The 20141-nt window shown below is 33.0% G+C and overlaps 1 protein-coding gene across 6 annotated transcripts in view; it reads left to right on the top strand.

The window, feature by feature from the left end:
• Positions 1–20141, top strand: part of ABCA5 (ATP binding cassette subfamily A member 5) — a gene marked incomplete at its 5' end in the record, with an annotated part of 70083 nt that overhangs the window by 19427 nt on the left and 30515 nt on the right. For all 6 annotated transcript variants that reach the window (XM_082708411.1, XM_082708413.1, XM_082708412.1 and 3 more), the window contains 12 exons: positions 64–293; positions 2010–2151; positions 3092–3280; positions 4744–4891; positions 7024–7192; positions 8674–8732; positions 15184–15294; positions 16252–16427; positions 16958–17077; positions 18189–18327; positions 19341–19431; positions 19616–19755. In XM_082708411.1, the coding sequence (XP_082564537.1) occupies positions 64–293; positions 2010–2151; positions 3092–3280; positions 4744–4891; positions 7024–7192; positions 8674–8732; positions 15184–15294; positions 16252–16427; positions 16958–17077; positions 18189–18327; positions 19341–19431; positions 19616–19755 (1714 nt within the window). The remainder of the gene's footprint in view (positions 1–63; positions 294–2009; positions 2152–3091; positions 3281–4743; positions 4892–7023; positions 7193–8673; positions 8733–15183; positions 15295–16251; positions 16428–16957; positions 17078–18188; positions 18328–19340; positions 19432–19615; positions 19756–20141) is intronic.

The raw sequence follows: 20141 nt of genomic DNA, 5'->3' as shown, positions 1-20141 counted from the left end.
ATTTTATTGGGGGCCACTACCTGCATTAAATTCACTGATTATATTTTCATTTTCCAATTCTAGCTGAAGACCAATGTTTCTTTTTGGAAGGAACTGGAGTCAACTAGAGCTGTCATTATGGGAGAAACTTCTGTGGTTGAGATAGATACATTTCCCCGAGGAGTAATTTTAATATACCTAGTTATAGCATTTTCACCTTTTGGATACTTTTTGGCAATTCATATCGTAGCAGAAAAAGAGAAAAAGTTAAAGGAGTTTTTAAAGATAATGGGACTTCATGACACTGCCTTTTGGTATGTTATTACAAGTTTATTGTTTAGTGTGATTAATAATTAATTGTAAAGATCGTCAGGTTGTAATTTTGTTTTTCTCTCAAGTTGGGGAGCTGATTGTAGATTGTAGATCGTCAGATTGTAATTTTGTTTTTTGCTCAAGTTGAGGTGCTGATCCTTTTTACTTACAATGATTGCCTTTGTCTTGGAATATGAGACTAAGGCAATAATAAGCTTTAACAATATATTGGCTTCTTCTTTTTTTTTTTTTTAACCATAAGGGAAATGGGATTTGAAAAACTGATGTTGATATAACTTTAAATTTTATTTCACATTTTGTCTTAATTGATGAGGTGTGTTCTTTGTATTTCAGTGTCTAGAACATGAAAGATTTTGGAAAGTTAGAAATTAATTGTGTTATTGTCTTCCCCCAATATCATAGCATATGCATTTATTAAAAGTTTAATTAAAATGATTGAAGTTTGCTTATGTCGTATGTGGGATTTTCCCCCTGGGAAAAAAGTTATTTGCATGAATTAAGATGAAAATATACAAGATAGTTTATAGAGAAGCAAATTTGAAAAGTGTTTTCACAAGTGAGCTTTTATGGGTCAGCAATTTTATATAATGATGATGTTATAGAGGTGTGACTTTTTATAAATAATTCTGAGTGAATTTTCCTTACTTTTCCCACTGTGTAGTAGGAAAATTTATTTTGACCTCACATTGGGGGAAAAGTTAATACTGTGCATGTGAGTTGCTATTATAGTCCATTTTATAAAATTTTATTCCATTTAGCCCAGTGCAGCAATTAATTATAACACTTTAATAATATCACTTTACATAATGGGGTCATTGCGTGTAATGTATTTTCTTTGCATTTTTTTCCTGTTATTTGAGTAGTGATTGGTTTTTAAGATGTATTAAATTATTAAAGTGATTTGTGAGGAAGCGGTAGTTGGAAGCATTTAAGCAAATCAATTTCTTAGTGCCTCTGTTTTGCCTCTGTAAAATGATGGGAAGTCAGTTTTGGTAATGTAGGTATCTTTTAGTCCTATTTCATTGCTTTTATGGTAGCACACATAGATTAAGATCTGCTTACATTAAAAGAACAAACAAGCCCAAATACTGTAGCAGTTTCATTGAACTCTGATTTGGGAAGAAATTTTGAGTAAATATAGCGAGTCCATTGTTGATCTTTATCTTACACTGTATAAATGTAGTAAGTATGTTGTTCATTAGTGATTGTGTTGATTAGTTGGTTAGTGTTGTTTTAAAGTACCAAAAGCTGTCAGAAGTTTAATTATATACCAGGGAATAAGAAAATTTTCATTAGATTCTTCTGTATTTTAAGAAAATCAGAAATGTTGTACATTATTGAACTTTTGAGAATATTAGATTTAAATTAGTCATAAACTGCTATTAATTTGTGAAGGTTTTTTTGACTCTTAAAAAGATAATCACTATTTTACCTCTATATCAGGTTGTACTATTATCTTTAACTTAAGTAATGTATTTTTAATTAGTTGTCAGGTTGTACTATTATCTTTAACTTAACTAATGTATTTTTTAATTAGTTGTAAGAGCATTAATTTTTAGTAAATGAACATACATAGGAGAGAATAAACAATTTTAAGAGTAAAATTGCTAAAATAAAGCTGAAGTTTTGTTTGAAATGATTTTTAATTGTTAAAGCCTATGCATGTAACCATAAATATGTTTATATTGTCATTATAGGCTTTCCTGGGTTCTTCTGTATACAAGTTTGATTTTTCTTATGTCCCTTCTTATGGCAGTCATTGCAACAGCTTCTTCGCTATTCCCTCAAAGTAGCTGTGTTGTGATATTTCTACTTTTTTTCCTGTATGGGTTATCGTCTGTGAGTATTTTAACTTGAAATGGGAATAAAGAACTGTCAAAATAGTTGATTAATATAGCGAATTATTATTCTTTGGTTAATTTATAGTTGATTTGTTACTAGGTTACTGATAAATGAATTGTATATAGCATCATTTTATCTCCAGATTTTTGGAAAGGTATGAAATAGTCTCAAATTTAACTTGTTTTCATATAATGTATTTCACATACAAATTTCTAAGTCTTTTACTGTCTTCATATAATCAAATTATATGTATAGTTAAGATTGTCTAGTACTAGAGTTTTTTCAAACCCTTTGTTTTCATGAAATCCTGACTATTTCAAATTAATTTATGTTATAGGGAGATGATTTATAAAGGTGTGCCTTTGTAAATATAGCTCTTTGGCAGTGTTGATATTCATTTGGTATATTTGCTGAATGTAGCTGTTGTTTCCAGTAGTTCCAGTGTCCATTTTGATTGGCTTATGTGCCAATGCCATACTGGTTAAATTTTTTGATGATCAACCTTGCTTTTTAACATGATGATTTACAAACAACTCGGACTTCTATTTACAGTTAACTGATTTAGCTTCTTATTAACACATTGAGTTTAAAAGATAGATTCTCTGTTCAAAAGCTGGTTGGTTTATTGTTTTGTTCACGTATATATATCTAACTGCAGAAACATGTGACTGTTTATGGTTTCTATAGTGTAGAAGTAACCATGTTTGCCTTATGTAGGTAAATTGTAGTTTTTAATGTTTGTCATCTTAAGTTTTGTTATGTATTTATCATGATTTACATGAAAATAAAATATTTTACCATAGATAGCATTTAGAAAGTATTTCAGTGAATGTATTTTCCCAACGAAAATAACTTGTTCTTTTACAAGCAAAATTAATTTTATTTTCATACCTATGTATATGAACAATGCATTAATCTTAATATTTATATTTTACAGATATTTTTTGCTTTAATGCTGACACCTCTTTTTAAAAAATCAAAACACGTGGGAATAGTTGAATTTTTAGTCACTGTGGCTTTCGGATTTGTTGGCCTTTTGATAGTCTTCATGGAAAGTTTTCCCAAATCATTAGTGTGGCTTTTCAGTCCTTTCTGTCAGTGTACTTTTTTGATTGGTATTGCACAGGTAGGTAGTATAGTCATCTTGCTTTCACTAAATATTTTTTTCCTCCAATTCCATGCAGCCTGTTATACTACAATGCATATTACCCTGGATTTGCGAAGAAATTATTTTAAAATGTCCACATGAGAAAGTAATCCTATTTGAATACTAGAGTACATTTTACTAGGTTTTATTTACATTTTCTTCATTTCTAAGTTTTTCATTTACATGATCTGTTTATAAGTTTTCTACTTCAAAGTGTGTTAGTGTGTCTCAATAATCTATTTTACTGCAATAATTCAGTTTGTTAGATGTCGTTGTTTTAAGCATCAGGTAATCTGGATTGCTCTGTGGCCTGGTTACATTGCTCCTTTTGTGAATTTATCTCAAATGTGTACTTGGCAGAAAATTGTGTGTGAGCAAAACAAATTTTCATGACTGTATTAGTGAAATAAGTAGACCTGGTGGATTTTATTACATTAGGGTTCATGGGATTGTCATTCACCTAAATAATATTTATATTCATTTATTTTTAAAGTGTTTATTTGATTTTTATTAATCTTTACAGGGGCAGTCAGGTTCTAAGGGAAAAATTTTTATGAGAAATTGCTTTATATAATAAAACAAAGTTGTTTAATGTATAAAGAGAAAATATAATTACTAATATAAGAGATGATTCATGTTGACTAGATAGAATATTCTGATTTGTGAGATCTAAGATAGATTGTTAATGAGCATTGCATTAAGTAAGTTTTAATTACATTGGACCTAAGAACTGTTGTTTATACATTTTAAGAGTCCATTGAGTTCTTCTTCAACTTAGAGAGGTAGAATTAGAGATTCATATGTTTTGTTGATTGTGGGAGGGACTTTTGATGTTTATTTAACCCATCTTCCATTTCACGGAGAAGGAGACTGAGATCCAGAGTGGTGTGGTTAAAGTTTATTCACTTAATGACAGATCTAGGACTAAATGAGGCCTCAGCCTCTAGTATATTTCTTTCTGCTCTCTCGTATATATCTACTATGAACAATGTAATAGTTGTGTTAATCAAATCAGAATACCTTCCTATTTTCAGCATTGAAAGGATGCTGATCATAATTTTATCTTCTAATACTCAATTTGCTTGACTGCCACATGGACCATTTGTTTGCATCAGTTAGTGTTAATTGGATATTTTATTGTTATTTCCTTTGATAGTCATTGCATCAGAATTAAAAGCCCCAAGAGTGGATGTATACTCCTTTTAACAAGTTTTAGAAACATGACATTAAAAAGGATTGAAATAGATTGTTGTGATAAATTTACATTTTAGTGAAGTTTCTGTTGTTTTCCTTGTAAATTCATACTAATTTGGTAGATTGTTTAATCTGTTAAAAGGCCCAGTTTGGTTACCACCAATCTGGATATATGGAGTAACTCTGGTATTAGCTTTCAGTTAGTTTTATCATTTTTATATAATAAAGTTTGTGTTTCTGTTTTTCAGGTCATGCACTTAGAAGATTTTAATGAAGGTGCTTTATTTTCTAATTTGGCTGAAGGCCCATATCCTCTAATTATTACTATTGTCATTCTATCACTTAATAGTGTATTCTATGTCCTCTTGGCTATCTATCTTGATCAAGTCATTCCAGGTATGCAGGTAGTTATTAGATTTTGCTTTAAAGATTTTTGCTTTTTTTGCTCACATAGCATCAGTTTAATTTAAATTTTTTTCTAGCCAGAGTACCCCATCATATTTGTTGTCCAGGCTTTTAACTTAATTTTAAATAAATATATTTTGTACCTGCGTCTTAACCACTAGTAAACATAAGGAGATTCTGTTAAAAAGAAGAGTTTGCTTTTGAAAACATTAAATCCTTAACTGAATATATCTCTGTCCTTCCCTGTGTCAGTCTTCCTTGGCTGAAGTATTTGACTCTTTTACCCTCTAAGGTACAAAACTGTGAAGTAATCTTGTAACTTCATAGTTTTCACCTTATGTAGTTCATTTAATTCTCTTTATCTATCGTGTATCTCTAGCCAACTCCTATAGATTCCAAATATTATTAAAATATCTAACACTCCCTTGACTTTCCCCTTTGAGTTCCTCATTATACTTTTGTCTGTGTTCTAGACCTGCACTTATATGATTACTACTAGACATGAGTGGCTTTTAAAATTAAAATTAATTAAAGTTAATTAAATTAGCAGTCCATTTCCTCGATAGCACAAGTCACCTTCCAACTGCTCAGTAGCTGTTACCATATTGTATAGATAGAGGACAGTTCCATCCCTGCAGAGGGCTAGGCTGGCCAGCACTAGTCTACAGCATTGTAATACCTCTCATCTCATTTCCTGCCTTCAGTCTGTCTAAAGCTTCACCATTCCCTTTAATCAATAATCATATGCTCCGAAATCACCTCGCTAGGCATTTCTAGTGAATTAAATAGAAACTCCTTATGTATTAATGTCCTTCACAATACTTTTATATATTTAATCCCTTTTTACTCTCCCTCCTTACTGTATTCTATACTCATCCTATTTACCTATTTAAACACAGCTCCAGTATATCAGTTAGTTTGTTTTTAGTTAGAAAACCATTTTGGTTGACTTAAACAAGAAGGAAAATTGGCTGTTTCACTTAAAAGGAAGTCCAGAGAGATAGGATAGACTCCGAGTTGGTTGTCTTGCTCAACTGTGTCATCAGGGACCCACTCTCTCCATGCTTTGGCCGCCTGTATCTGAGTCCGGCACATTTGCTCTCTTCATGGCTGCCGTGGAATGCTTCTTTGTTCATGTCCAGGGGGAGAGGGAGAGTGAATCTTTCCCCTGTCCACCTAAAACCTTTGCTTTTGTCTAATTGGTTACATGCCTATTGTTGGAGCAGTAACAGTCACCAGAGCATGCCACATGCTGATTAGATCAGTTAGATCTTCTCTGTAGTTGGGATCAGATCAGGTGTGGTCATCTACAAGAGTGGATATTTTAAAAAATGGGAAGTATCGGTTTTTGTGGGGAAAGAGGTGAAAATGGATATATACTATGTGAGCAACCATCACTGTCTACCATGTCTAAGTCTTCTATACCTCTCCTATTGCTTCGTTACTCTCCTGATTTTAAAAAGGCTTCTCTATCATGGAGCACGTGGGTGGCTTAGTCAGTTAAGTGGCTGCTTCAGCTCAGGTCACGATCCCTGGATCCTGGGATCGAGCCCTGCATCGGGCTCCCTGCTCAGTGGGGAGCCTGCTTCTCCCTCTCTCTCTGTGTGCGGCTCTGCCTACTTGTGCTCTCTATCTCTCTGTCAAATAAATAAATAGAATCTTAAAAAAAAAATGTCTTCTCCATGAACAACATCCACTTTTCTAAGTATTAAATATTAGCTGTTTTCATTGACTCTCTAAGATGAGACACATTTAAGCCTTCAGGATATGTTCCCTATCTAGGTATAAACTTTTCCTTTTTTGAACTCTTATAGTACCATGCATGACATGCTTCATGTTCTGCATTGTGTTCTAACCACTTGTTATAGTGTACCCATAAAGATACAAATTCCTTTAGAATGGAAAATGCATTTCATGCATCTTTATATTCTCATGCACTGTAAGTATCTCAAACTGTTTATGGACTAGAATTATTTGTCAGTAAAACACTTCTCACACAATAATGATTTAATACTTTATATGTAAACTTTAGATCTAAGTCTTATGTTTCACATATTGCTTTTATGATTTAAAACATGGTTTTTAGAAATAATTTGTTATGAAAAGTTTTTTTTATTTTTCAGGGGAATTTGGCTTACGGAGATCATCTTTTTATTTTCTAAAGCCATCATATTGGTCAAAGAGCAAAAGAAATTATAAGGAGCTATCAGAAGGCAATGTTAATGGGAATATTAGTTTTAGTGAAATTGTTGAGCCTGTTTCTTCAGAATTTATGGGGAAAGAAGCCATAAGGTATCACTTAATCATTGGCAATTTAGGTATAAGAAGTATTGATGGAAACTGCTATATTCAAATCCTGTTTTTAAAAAAATGTTTGTAAGGGGCACCTGGGTGGCTCAGTGGGTTAGGCCGCCGCTTTCGGCTCGGGTCATGATCTCAGGGTCCTGGGATCGAGTCCCGCATCGGGCTCTCTGCTCAGCGGGGAGCCTGCTTCCTTCTCTCTCTCTCTCTGCCTGCCTCTCTGTCTACTTGTGATTTCTGTCAAATAAATAAATAAAATCTTAAAAAAAGAAAAAAAATTGTTAAAAAAAAAAAGCCTCAGCCTTTGGCTTAGGTCATGATCCCAGGGTCCTGAGATCGAGCCCCACGCCAGGCTCTCTGCTCTGCGGGGAGCCTAATTCCTCCTCTCTCTCTCTCTCTGCCTGCCTCTCTGCCTACTTGTGATCTCTGTCTGTCAAATAAATAAATAAAATCTTAAAAAAAATTCATGTATTATATCTTAAGAGAGTTGGTACAGATCTCATGATTTTTAAAACACAGTATTAATGTGGGCTACTTCTCTTTTAAGTTCTTATTTTCTTTGTAATCATTTAGAGTAATGTGCTAGGTTTGAGATTTTATGTTTCAATGGAAATTTTTAAAAGTAATGAAACCTAGTATTTCACAATTAAGCTGTTTTCAGATTTGTTCCATTATGTAGATTTAAACAATAAATATTAACTTTATAATTTTATTCAGGCTACATTGTATATTGTCCTTTGTTAATTTCATAGATCTTTGGGTATTACAAGGTAATTATGAACCAAAGAAATTTCTATGAACCAAAGAAATTCACTACTGTACCTTGCTAGATGAATCAAAACCAAATTTAAAAAATAACAGGAAGAAGAAGGAGAAAAGAAATAAAAAGAAAAATTGAAAAAACAGTGTTTTTCAAATTTGAGAAAGATAAAAGCAAGGAAGAACCAAATACTTAGGATATAAAAGTGGGCTAATGGTCTGCTTTCTCAAGGACAAATTTTGAACTGGTTAACGAAACAATTCATTCTTTAAAAAGTGATTTAAGAAGTTTAAAGTAGAGTGAGAGAACCACTTCACATTACAGATAGTTTGAAATGTGTGCTGATGTGAAATATAGCATTTGGTTTTTAATCTCCCTTAACTGATGTAACAAGTATTTGATAAATTATAAATAGGAAAGAATCAAAAATGAAAAGAAATCTATAAATTCCTTGAGCGAAGTGCTTTATTTTTAGAAGTTGGTTTGTTAAGAAAAATGAATGAATGACACTTAAAATGGAGAGGAGTATATACTTCTGTGGTTTCTTTAAAGTGATTTTATAATTACTGTCAGCTCTTTTAGGTTTATTGTTTTAGTAGAAAGGTACTTTATTATAATTCCTATTAAATATGACAGCTTTGATAAAAATACTATGTATGGAAACACACATCCTTATGCTTTAAATACTTAAGTAGAAAATGGTGTTTTTCAGAATCAGTGGTATTCAGAAGACTTACAGAAAGAAAGGTGAAAATGTGGAGGCTTTGAGAAGTAAGTAGCTTTTTTTTATTCAGTCCATAATTGTAAAGTACAAATCGGAAAATAATTTGCATAGTTTTTTTTAGTTTGTGGGAAATTTAAATTTCTTTACCACAATTTTCTCTTTCTTTTAGGGCTACTTTCATTTATTTATGATTAATTTTCATAATAAAATTAACAGCATCAAAGTGGTAAAAGGAAAAAGTACTATCTGTTAAAGATGAAAAATATTCATCTATTGGGATGCCTGAGTGGCTCAGTTTGTTAAGCATCTGCCTTCAACTCAGGTTGTAATCCTAGTGTCCTAGGATCCAGTCCCACATCAGGCTGCCTGCTCGGCAGGCAGCCTACTTTCACTCTCCCTCTTCCAATCCCTTTGCTTGTGCTCGCTCGCTCGCTCTCTCATGACTAAAATCTTAAAAATATATATATAATAAAAACCACACAGAAAAAAGAAAGAACAGTGTTCAACTATCTGAGCAAGTATATGTCCTTTTTTGTTTTATTTTTTTTCCCTTTTGACCTAGTACAGGGTTTCTCAGTCTCAGTACAGTACTACTTAAATTTTGAGTCTGAAAATTACTTGCTGTGGAAACTGTCCTGAGATTTGTAGAATGTTTAACAATGTGTCAGGATTCTTCAGAAGGAATAGAACTTATATACACGTGAGATTTGTAGAATGTTTAACAATGTGTCAGGATTCTTCAGAAGGAATAGAACTTATATACACGTAGACACAGGAACACATACCTACAGAGAGCAGGTGACCTGGAGGGATAGGAGAAGGATGGAATGAAGAAGTTATTTTTATGAAATTGGTTCACATGATTGTGGGACCTTGCAGGTCGGAAATCTGTAGGCCAGAATGGCAGCTTGGAAACTGAGGCAAGAGCTGAAGCTGCAGTCTTGAGTCTGAAATTCTTAGGATAGGCTGTCAAGCTGGAGACTTAGGAAATCTATGCTGCACTCTTGAGGAAGAATTCTGTCTTTTTAGGGAAAACCTGTTTTTGCTCTGTAGGCCTTCAGCTGAGAAGATATGGCTCACCAGTATTATGGAGGCATCCAAATTGGAAAGGAAGCAAGGAAACTATTTGTAGTTGATATGAGTGTCCATTTAAAAAATCTGAGTAGATTTACAAAAAAGTCAGTGGAACTAAAATGTGAATTTAGCAAGGGTGACAGGATATAAGATAAATATGGAAAAATAAATTATATTTCTATATACTATTACAAAATTAAAAATAGAATATATTGTAGTATCAGAAAATGTATCTGTAGTTAAATCTGACAAAGATGTAACAGATTGGTACCCTAAAAAATAAAAAACATCGCTGAAATAAATTTAATATGTAAATAAGTGGAGAGAGATACCATGTTCATGGGTGAGAAGACTCAATGTTAGATATCAGCTTTACTCAAATTTAAGTACAGTCAGACACAATTAAAAATCCTATTAGACTCTTTCTTGTATATTTTGACGAACTGACTCTAAAATTTACATGAAAATGCAAATGAGCTTGACTACTCAAAACCTCTTTGAAAAAGAAAGTTGGAAAACTCATCTTACCTTGTTTCAAGACTTCATATAAATGTTCCAGTTATCCAGACAGTGTAATTTTGGTATAAAATGACAGAAAAATAGATCAGTGAAACAGAATAGAGAGCACAGAAACAGGCCCATATAGCTGATTTTCAGCAGAGGTACAAAGAGAACTTCCTAGAGAAAAGATGTACTTTTAAACAAATTGCTGTTGAAATAGTTAGGTAAAGTGAGCATTGGTCTGTGCTGGCCACCATATACAAAAACTAACAAAAAATGGGTCATACACCTAACTGTAAAACCTGAAACAATAAAACTCAAAAGGAGCAAACATTAGAGAAATGCTTTAGAACCTTGAGTTCGATGAAAATTTCTCAGATATGGCATCAGAAGTATAAACCGTAAAATAACTAATTGATAAACTGGTCTATAAAAAGTAAAGAGAGTTCTGTTCTTTGTAAGACCCTGGTAAGGGAATGAAAAGACAAAATACAGACCTGGGAGAAATAGAAATCATGTATCTGATCAAAGATTTCAATCCAGAATATATAAAGGTTTCTCAAAACTTGGTAATAAGGAAACAACCCAATTAATGGGTAGAATATTTGAATAACTCTTTGCCAAAGAAGATATAAGAATAGAAAATAAGCACATGAAAAGATGTCCAACATGGGGCGCCTGGGTGGCTCAGTGGGTTAAAGCCTCTGCCTTCGGCTCAGGTCCTGAGATAGAGCCCCACATTGGGCTTTCTGCTCAGCGGGGAGCCTGCTCCCCCCGGCCCCCACTGCCTGCCTCTCTGCCTACTTTTGATCTTCTCTCAAAGAAATAAATTAAAAAAAAAAAGATGTCCAACATTATTACTTGTTAGGGAAATGCAAATGAAAACTGTTAAGATACCACTACATAATTAGTACAATGATTAAAATTACTATTTTCTATATGTTATGCTGTGCTTACTACAAGTGTAGCTACCCTCTGTCCCCAACACTGTAGAGTGATTAAAATTGAATCATACCAAGTGTTGGTGCAGATGTGCAGCTAGAACTCATGCACTGCTGGAGGGAATGTGAGGTGACACAACTATTTTGGAAAATAGTTTGATAGCTTTTGAAAAAGTTAAATATACCCTATAATGTGATCTAGCCATTTTACTTTTAGGTATTTGGCCAGGAACATAACTTTATATAAAGACTTATGAATATTTACCATACCTTATTTATTAGACAAAAACTGAGAGCAACCTAAATGCCTATCAGTAGGTGAATACACAAACCAACAGTGGTATACCCATACAAGGGAATGCTATTCAGCAAAAAAAGGAATGAAATCTTAATACATGCTATAACATGGATGAAACTCAAAATAATAATGTTAAGTGAAAGAAGCCAGAAACAAAATAGAAATAGTGTATAATTAAATTTGTATAAAATTCTAGAAGAAGCAGAACTAGTCTTTAGTGAAAAAAAAGCAGATCAGTGATTATCTGGAGGTGGGAGGAGGTGGGTAGAACAGGCAAGAGGTGGAGATATTTAAAGTAGCACTTTTTGTGGAGATAGGTATGTTCGTTATCTTGATAGTGGTAATGGTTTTATGGTTATATACACGTCAAATTTAGAAGATTTAGAAGATTGTTTGATATAGGTACAGTTTATTACTTGTCAACCATATCTCAGTAGTGTTATTTTTAAAAATTAAATCAAGTGACTCTGAGTTGTAAGATTGAGCCCCGCTTTGGGCTCTGCTCTGCATGTGGAGCCTGCTTTAGATTGTCTCTCTCTGCCCACCACCTTCTCCTAAAAAAAAAAAAAAAAGAAAGAAATCAATTGATTATAAATGTGTGGTTTAACTTCTGAACTCTTTTGTTCCCCAGTCTATTTATCTATGCTTGGTTCTGTATTAACTATTGTAGCTTTATTTATAGTTAGTCTTGATAACTTTAAATATTATATTTTGGGCACTTTGCATTCTCATGTAAAGAATTACATGGAAATACATTGGAATCAGTTTACAAGTTTTTAGCATGTGTCTGTTTTGGTGAGTTATTTTCAAGGGATTTGTTCATTTCATTTAAATTGCCAAATTGATTGTTACAGGTTGTTCATAATAATCTCATCTTTTTTTTTTATAATCTCATCTTTTTAATGTGTGTAGAGTCTGTAATGATGTTCCCTCTTCATTTAGTAATTTGTGATTATTTCATTTGCTTTGCAGTGGGTTTGTCAATTTTATTAATCTTTTAAGGAATCAACCTTTGACGTTGAAGTTTTTCTTTTTTTTTTCTTTTTTTTTTAAGATTTTAGTTATTATTTATTTGAGAGAGTGAGAGAGAGCGAGCGAGAGAGAGAACATGAATGGTGGCTAAAGGGGGAGAGGGAGAGAATCCACACAGACTCTGCACTAAGCACAGAGCCCATCACGGGGCTTGATCTCACAACCCTGAGCCAAAACCAGGAGTCAGACAATTAAATGACTGAGCTACCGAGGTGCACTTGATTTTGTTAGTTTTCTTTATCATATATTTGTTTTGTAGTTTACTGAGCTGTGTCATTGTCTTTGTTATTTCTCTATTACTACTTTCTTTGGGTTTAATTTATTCTACTTCTAGCTTCTCGTTATGGAATCAGTTACCTATTTCTGCTCTAATCCTAATGCTCAGTGGCTGAAGGCAACCATTATTTTACTATGGCTAAATAATCTCCAGTTCTTCATTCAGTTTATGGATTATCTGGGATTGGATGGTGATCTGGGCACATAATTGGCTAATAGGCTGGTTGGTCTAGTGGACTGTAGATGACATAATTTGCCTTTTTTTTTATGGTCTCTCATCCTTCAGTAGACTAGTTGAACTGGCAGCAATTGAGTATTTTTTTATTGTGCGATTTCTCATTTTCCCTATGTTGTCTTCTTAGTTATACATGCGTTTTTTAGAAATTACTCTTGATATTATGACATATGTTCTTATAAATTAGTGCTTTACTTATTTATAGTATTTGTAGAATAGTAAAGCAAGAATAGGAAGTCCAGACCTTACTTTTATCCTTACTTATCCCTATTATCCCTATTCCAACTTATATGCTGTTGTTATCATGTATTTTAATTCTACATACATTTTAAACCAGAGATAATGTTATTAGCATTGTTTTTTAAAAGACCGTTCCATTTATATTTATAAATACCTGTATATTTACCACATCATTTATCTTTGTTACTTCCTGCATTTCTGATCTTCTATCTAGGATAATTTTCTGTGTGTATGAAAAAGATGTTTTTGCTTCTTCCTTTAATGCAGGTCTACCAATGATATATTTTCAGTTTTTGTTTGCAAATATCTTTCACCTTTAGTTTTGAAGGCTTTTTCTCTGAATGCATGATTTTAGTTTGACGGTTATTCTTTTTCAGCAGTTTAAAATGTAATCTCTTGTCTTCTTATTTCCTCTGTTGGGCTGCAGAGACAGCTGTTAGTTTTATTATTTCTTTGTTGTTGGTATATATGTTTACCCTGGCTGTTTTTAAAGATCTTTTTTTTTTTTTTTTTTAGTTTTCAAGAGTTTTACTACCACTTGCCTTGGTGGTATTTATTTGTTTTACATTTATTCCACTTGGAGTATATAAATGCTTCTTGTCTCTCTGACTTGATGTCTTTCTTCTGTTTAATAATATTCTCAGCCATTTCTTTAATTCAGTATTGCTTCTGTCCTGTTCTCTCTTTTCTCCCCCTTTAGGTTTATTATTACAGGTTTATGACTTTTCATTTTATCCCAGTTGCCTTTTATTCTCTTTTCTGAATTTTTTCTTGTTTTGTCTCTCTCCGTGTGTTAATCTAGGTATTTTCTTGTGACATTTCTTGTCATTTACTAATTTTCTGAAGTTCCGCCTAACCTGATTAAATACGTATGGAAATATTTTTCACTTACCCTTTCCAGTTTTTGTCTTGTCACTTGGTTCTTTTATGTAGTTTTTAGTTCTTCGCCAACATTCTCTTGAGAGCATGATAGCATGGTTGTTTTAGAATCTTATGGTGTCAATATTTAAGTCTCCTCTGGGTCTGTTTCTGTCACTGCCTTTTCTGTTGGGTTTTGATCTTGCTATTTCCTATCTTGTTGTTTTTGACTGAGTGCTGTGTATTGCATATGAGAATTCTAGAGATTACTTGATGCTCTGGATGATGTGATCTTCTTCCAGAGAGGGTTTATTTTTGCTTTCAGCCTGAAGCTCTAGGGATAACTCAGAATCCCAAAGCATCATCATCAAAGCAGGGTCTACAAAAAACAAAACAAAAACAAAAGCAAACAAACAAAAAAAGCAGGATCTACAGTGATTTAAAGCTGGGATTTCAGATCCTTTTCTTTTATCCTTTAATCTTTGACACATCCATCGAGTGATATTTCTTCATTTTATTTATTTAATTTCTTTGAGGAGAGAGTGAGAAGTGGGTGAGGGGCAGAGGGAGAGAGAGAAAATCTCAAGCAGGCTCCCCACTGAGTATAGAGCGGGGTGTGGGGCTCTGTCTTACAACCCTGAGATCATGACCTGTGCCAAAATCAAGAGTGAGATGCCCAACCAACCGAACCACCTGGGTTCCCCATGTTTCTTTTATTTAAATTGAATTTCTCAAGCACTTACTCAGCCATTCTTATTCTATTGGCTAGTTTCTAGGTTTTTGCAATGTTTAACCTTGTTAATACCCTTGGGAACAAATTTTTGTTTGTCCCTTATTTAATTATCTTAGTCTCAAGAGTGGGTTCATAGAAACCTTCCCCAATGTTTTGTGTATTCAAGTATTATGCTGTTAAATGTGCTAATAACTTTAAATCTATCACTAAACTTACTGATTACTTCAAGATTATTCAAGTATTTTGTATTAGTTTGTACAGCTCAATAGAAATAAAAATCACATTTGAGTCTTCTTATTTTCTGAATTAGATTTGTCATTTGACATATACGAGGGTCAGATTACTGCATTACTTGGCCACAGTGGAACAGGAAAGAGTACATTGATGAATATTCTTTGTGGACTATGCCCGCCTTCTGATGGTGAGAGTTTTCCGACTTAAAAAATCTCTTGCTTCGGTTTATTAGTGTTATTAACCAAGGTACCACAAAATAATTATTTATCCTTGACTTATATAAATATATGTCATTTATTATTTATCCTTGATTTATCTAAACATATGCTGATTTTTTTCAATGAATTGAGATCAACCTTAGTGTCTGTAAATGTGTTTTATTATTTTTCTATTTTACTTATTTTTCAGTAGAAAATAACAGTGATTTAAATGTTTAATAAAATAAAAGGATCTGATTTTGTTACCTATTTTATCAGATATTTGTGTGTATTTTTCATTTTCAAAGAAGGATAAGTCACTGATTAATTGGAGATTAAATGAGACCTATAGATATTTGGTTTAACTTCTGAAATTAGTTTTGTTTTATTGCTTATCCCTAATTGTGTCACTTTTTAGTGATGGTAGTAATAGCTTACATTTAATAGGAATTTATGATTTTGTTATAATTCTCCATATATTATCATATTGGTTTAATTGTCCTTAAATTTAAGTAGGATATATTGGTATTTAGGTTATAGAAGAGAAAAGCTGGAATTCTGATTGATTTTCTCAGCACCACACACCTGTTAGGGGAAACTTATTCATTTCTTTCCTCTTTCCACTATTGAATAATGCCTGGAAATGAAGGCAAATTGCTACTGGAATATAAGTGTAAATAATGTACCAGTACACAATTATGTTTAGTGTCAAGCTCTGATTCCTTGTTCTTTTCACTATGTGATTATCACCTGAAAATGAAGGAAAATGAAGTTGGAAATAAGGTAGAAGCAGATCACCAATCATATGGAAATGAGGGTTTGTTGTAGCTCATACCTTATATATTTACTACTTACAAGTAACTAAATTATTAGTGCATATTAAGGCATATATACTTTTTAATACTTAATATAGTTAGTGTAAATTTAAATATGTATCTTGCTTTTAGGATTTGCATCTATATATGGACACAGAGTCTCAGAAATAGATGAGATGTTTGAAGCAAGAAAAATGATTGGCATTTGTCCACAGTTAGATATACATTTTGATGTTTTGACAGTAGAAGAAAACTTATCCATTTTGGCTTCAATCAAAGGAATACCAGCCAATAATATAATACAAGAGGTATGTCATTCATATAGAAATATTTCTTTGTTCCTTATGAATTACTAATTTTTTGTAATAACTGTTGAAAAAAAATGCATGAAACTCTAAATAAAAACCTGTTCTGAGCCAATAAACACATTTATTATGAAGAATTGGATGGAATTTGGAGTAAATATTTTAGCACATATAAAATTGTCCTTATTTCATCTGGAGGATTCTAGCTTCTCAATTTAGGTTTTTCTTTTTTTCCAAACTTTCCTTGCCTTTCACATCTGCCTCCTTTCCTCTAACCACCCACCCACCGCCATATAGAGCTTTTCAACCGATCCCTTCACCACTACCGAGGAAGTCATAAAAGTAAAACAGACCTATCAGTCAGGAATCTTTTTATCTATTATTTCAAAATTAGATATGAGTAAATGTCAAAATTAAAGTCTGTACTAAAAGAACATTTTTAAATTGATATTAAAATCAGGACACTTAAAAATTAATATTGATAGTTATGCAAATAATATAATTTAAAAAATAACATTGTTCTCACTTTATAGGTGCAGAAGGTTTTACTGGATTTAGACATGCAGGCTATCAAAGATAATCAAGCTAAAAAGTTAAGTGGTGGTCAAAAAAGAAAACTGTCTTTAGGAATTGCTGTTCTTGGGAATCCAAAGGTAAATAATTATTAATGTATTATACACAAATATAATGTATATTTACATACAATAATACATTATGTAAAGTTTCAATATACATAAAATGCTATACATTATTATGGATGTGATTTATAGTAATAAGGTTTGAAACGTGAGTTATAAAGATAAAACATATTTATGATAGTGGTTACTTCTAGAAAGGGTAATGGAAGGTTGGATTTTAGTTATATTTGCAATGTTTTATTTCTTTAAAAAGAGATCTGCGAAAATATGGCCTAAAAAATGGCATTTGTTGCATTTCACTGGTGTGGAGGCTTTAACGGTATTGTTCTAATTCTCTTTAGTTTTCTATATGTTTGTAATAGCTCAGAATAAAATTTAAAAAGACAAAACCAAAGGAATAGTTCAGTTTCTCACTGTTCTGCTGATTTTATTTTGTATGTGTCTGTTCTGTGCTCTTTGTCCTGTATAAACAGAACCATCTGTTACAGTGCTTTGCCTTGGGCTGGAAAGCTGCAGCCTGAGCCCTCTTGTTGCCTGCTATACTGCTACATGTCTCCTTGCTGCTATAGCTTGGGTTGACTCTGGGTTCTGGCTTTATGTTTTTTTATTTTGCTTTGTTTTGCTTTTGAAGATTTTATTTATTTATTTTTGACAGAGAGAGACAGCAAAAGACGGAATACAAGCAGGGAGGTGGGAGAGAGAGAAGCAGGCTCTCCACTGAGCCCAATGCAGGGGGGCTCCATCCCAGGACCCTGGGATCATGACCTGAGCTGAAGGCAGACACTTAATGACTGAGCCACCCAGGTGCCCCTGGCTTTATGTTAATTTATCTTTCTCTCAACCCCCACCAGTGTTTTATTTTTTAGTTTATGTATCTAATTGTTATTGCATTTATGTCTTACATGTTACTGATATTAGTCTTTTAAAATTGAAACAAGGAAAATATTCGCTTGCCAAACAGTTTAAAAATTTTATGTTTGCTCATATAAGAACAAAAAGCCCGGACTTAGTATACTTCTTGTTAGAAATAATAATTAGAAATGGGAAAGTTTCTCAGTGTCCATAAATCTTATGTATTTTAGTTTTTTTGAGGATTCTCTGCTGTTCCCTGCTCTTTTTCATGTAGATATTGTTGCTAGATGAACCAACAGCTGGAATGGACCCCTGTTCTCGTCATATTGTTTGGAATCTTCTGAAATATGGAAAATCTAATCGGGTAACAGTGTTTAGTACTCATTTCATGGATGAAGCTGATATTCTTGCTGGTGAGATTTTAACTTTATTTTTGAAAGATAAGGTCTTGGGCCCAAATAGGAGACGGACATAGACATACTAAATCCTGAGGAATAAAGAAACTGATTTTCACAGCTGCATGTTTTAAGCTTTTTAAAAATTACATATTTTTGTGTTTGGGAGTCCTACAGACCATCTCAGATTCAGTAATTTGCTAGGAGAAGTAGTAGGACTCAGCATACAGTTAAACTTACAGGTTCTTACCACAAGACTGAAAGGATAAAGCAAAATCAGCAAAATGAAAAGGCTTATGGGACGTGGAAGAAACCAGACACGAGCTTCCAAAAATCTGCTCCCAATGGAGTCAAACAGAATATGCTTAATTTCTCTAGCAAGGAGTTGTTAACAACATATGTGAAATGTTGTCTACCAGGAAAGCTCATTAGGAGACTCTGTGCCCAAGGTTTTTACTGGGTACTGGTCATAGAGGCACCTCCTGACTACCATGTATGAAAACTCCACCTTCCAGAAGGAAGCAAAATGTTCAGTACCATCTACATTGTAGATTCATTTTTTCAGTAGTATCTTTGTTTTTTTTTTTTTTTTAATGTATTTTGAAAACCCAACAAACTGACTTTTTTGGGGGGTTGCTTTTTGTTGTATTTACATTTGATTATAAAGGAAATTGTGAACATGCTAGTAAGAGTGAGCCTTTTAGGAAGAGTCTGAGATATTTGGAACAGTATTAAGGAGGTAGACTCCAGAGTTGGACCTGTGTGGGTACAATGTCTGGGTTTATCACTTAATAGCTATGTGAAATATGGCCAAATAATGTTTTCTTATTGCCTCAGTGTTCTCATTTAAAAACCAGGAAGTGATAATCTGGTTTCTTTCTAATAAAGTTGTGAGTATTTAATGATATTTAATGATGATACTGGTGTCTTACATGGTAGTTCACAAAATACAAATGCCAACTGACTTAAAAACTTTGAAATGCAGATGCTGTTACTAACCTAAAAATTGAAATGTAAATTTCTGTTTTCAGATAGGAAAGCTGTCATATCACAAGGAATGTTGAAATGTGTTGGTTCTTCAATTTTTCTCAAAAGTAAATGGGGGATTGGCTACCGCCTAAGGTATCATTCATTCTTGATTGACTTCATTCTTTATAGTATTCTTGATCTACTGATACTATATTTCAGATTTGCTATAATGTACTTTGGCCAATTTTTATGGCACTAACTTTACTTCCAGCATTTAGAATTTACTTTTGGTTGTTCATTAATTATTTAAAAAACAATGACTTTTGGTTTTCTCTAGCATGTGCATAGACCGATACTGTGCCACTGAATCTCTTTCTTCCCTGGTTAAACAACATATACCTGGAGCTACCTTATTACAACAGAATGACCAACAACTTGTGTATAGTTTACCTTTTAAGGACATGGACAAATTTGCAGGTATTACTTTCAGTTTCCTGATTGTTGAACCAGGCTCTTGCATTAAGAATAGGTTTTCTTGATTTACTTTGTTGTATATTTTTGTGTAATATTTACATGTTCCTGGGTGGCTTTACTTTACTCCTACATTTCTACTTTACTTTACTTTTGAAAATCAGAAACTACAAGCTAATGTGTTCCCCACCCCCCCATTTTTTACAAACCCTATGCAGGAAACTAATATGTTCAGTAAAGGTATTTGCTTTGTTGTCAAGAAAGATTGCTCCATTTGCTCAGAAGCCTCCTGGGAATATGTAGACACACACACACACACACACACACACACACACACACACACACACACACAGTTGTTTGTATGTGTTCTCAAGTTCTTTTCTAGTTTCATG

This window comes from Mustela nivalis (assembly GCF_964662115.1).
Source record: "Mustela nivalis genome assembly, chromosome: 17".
NCBI lineage: Eukaryota > Metazoa > Chordata > Mammalia > Carnivora > Mustelidae > Mustela > Mustela nivalis.
This window is presented reverse-complemented; position numbering and strand designations above follow the sequence as displayed.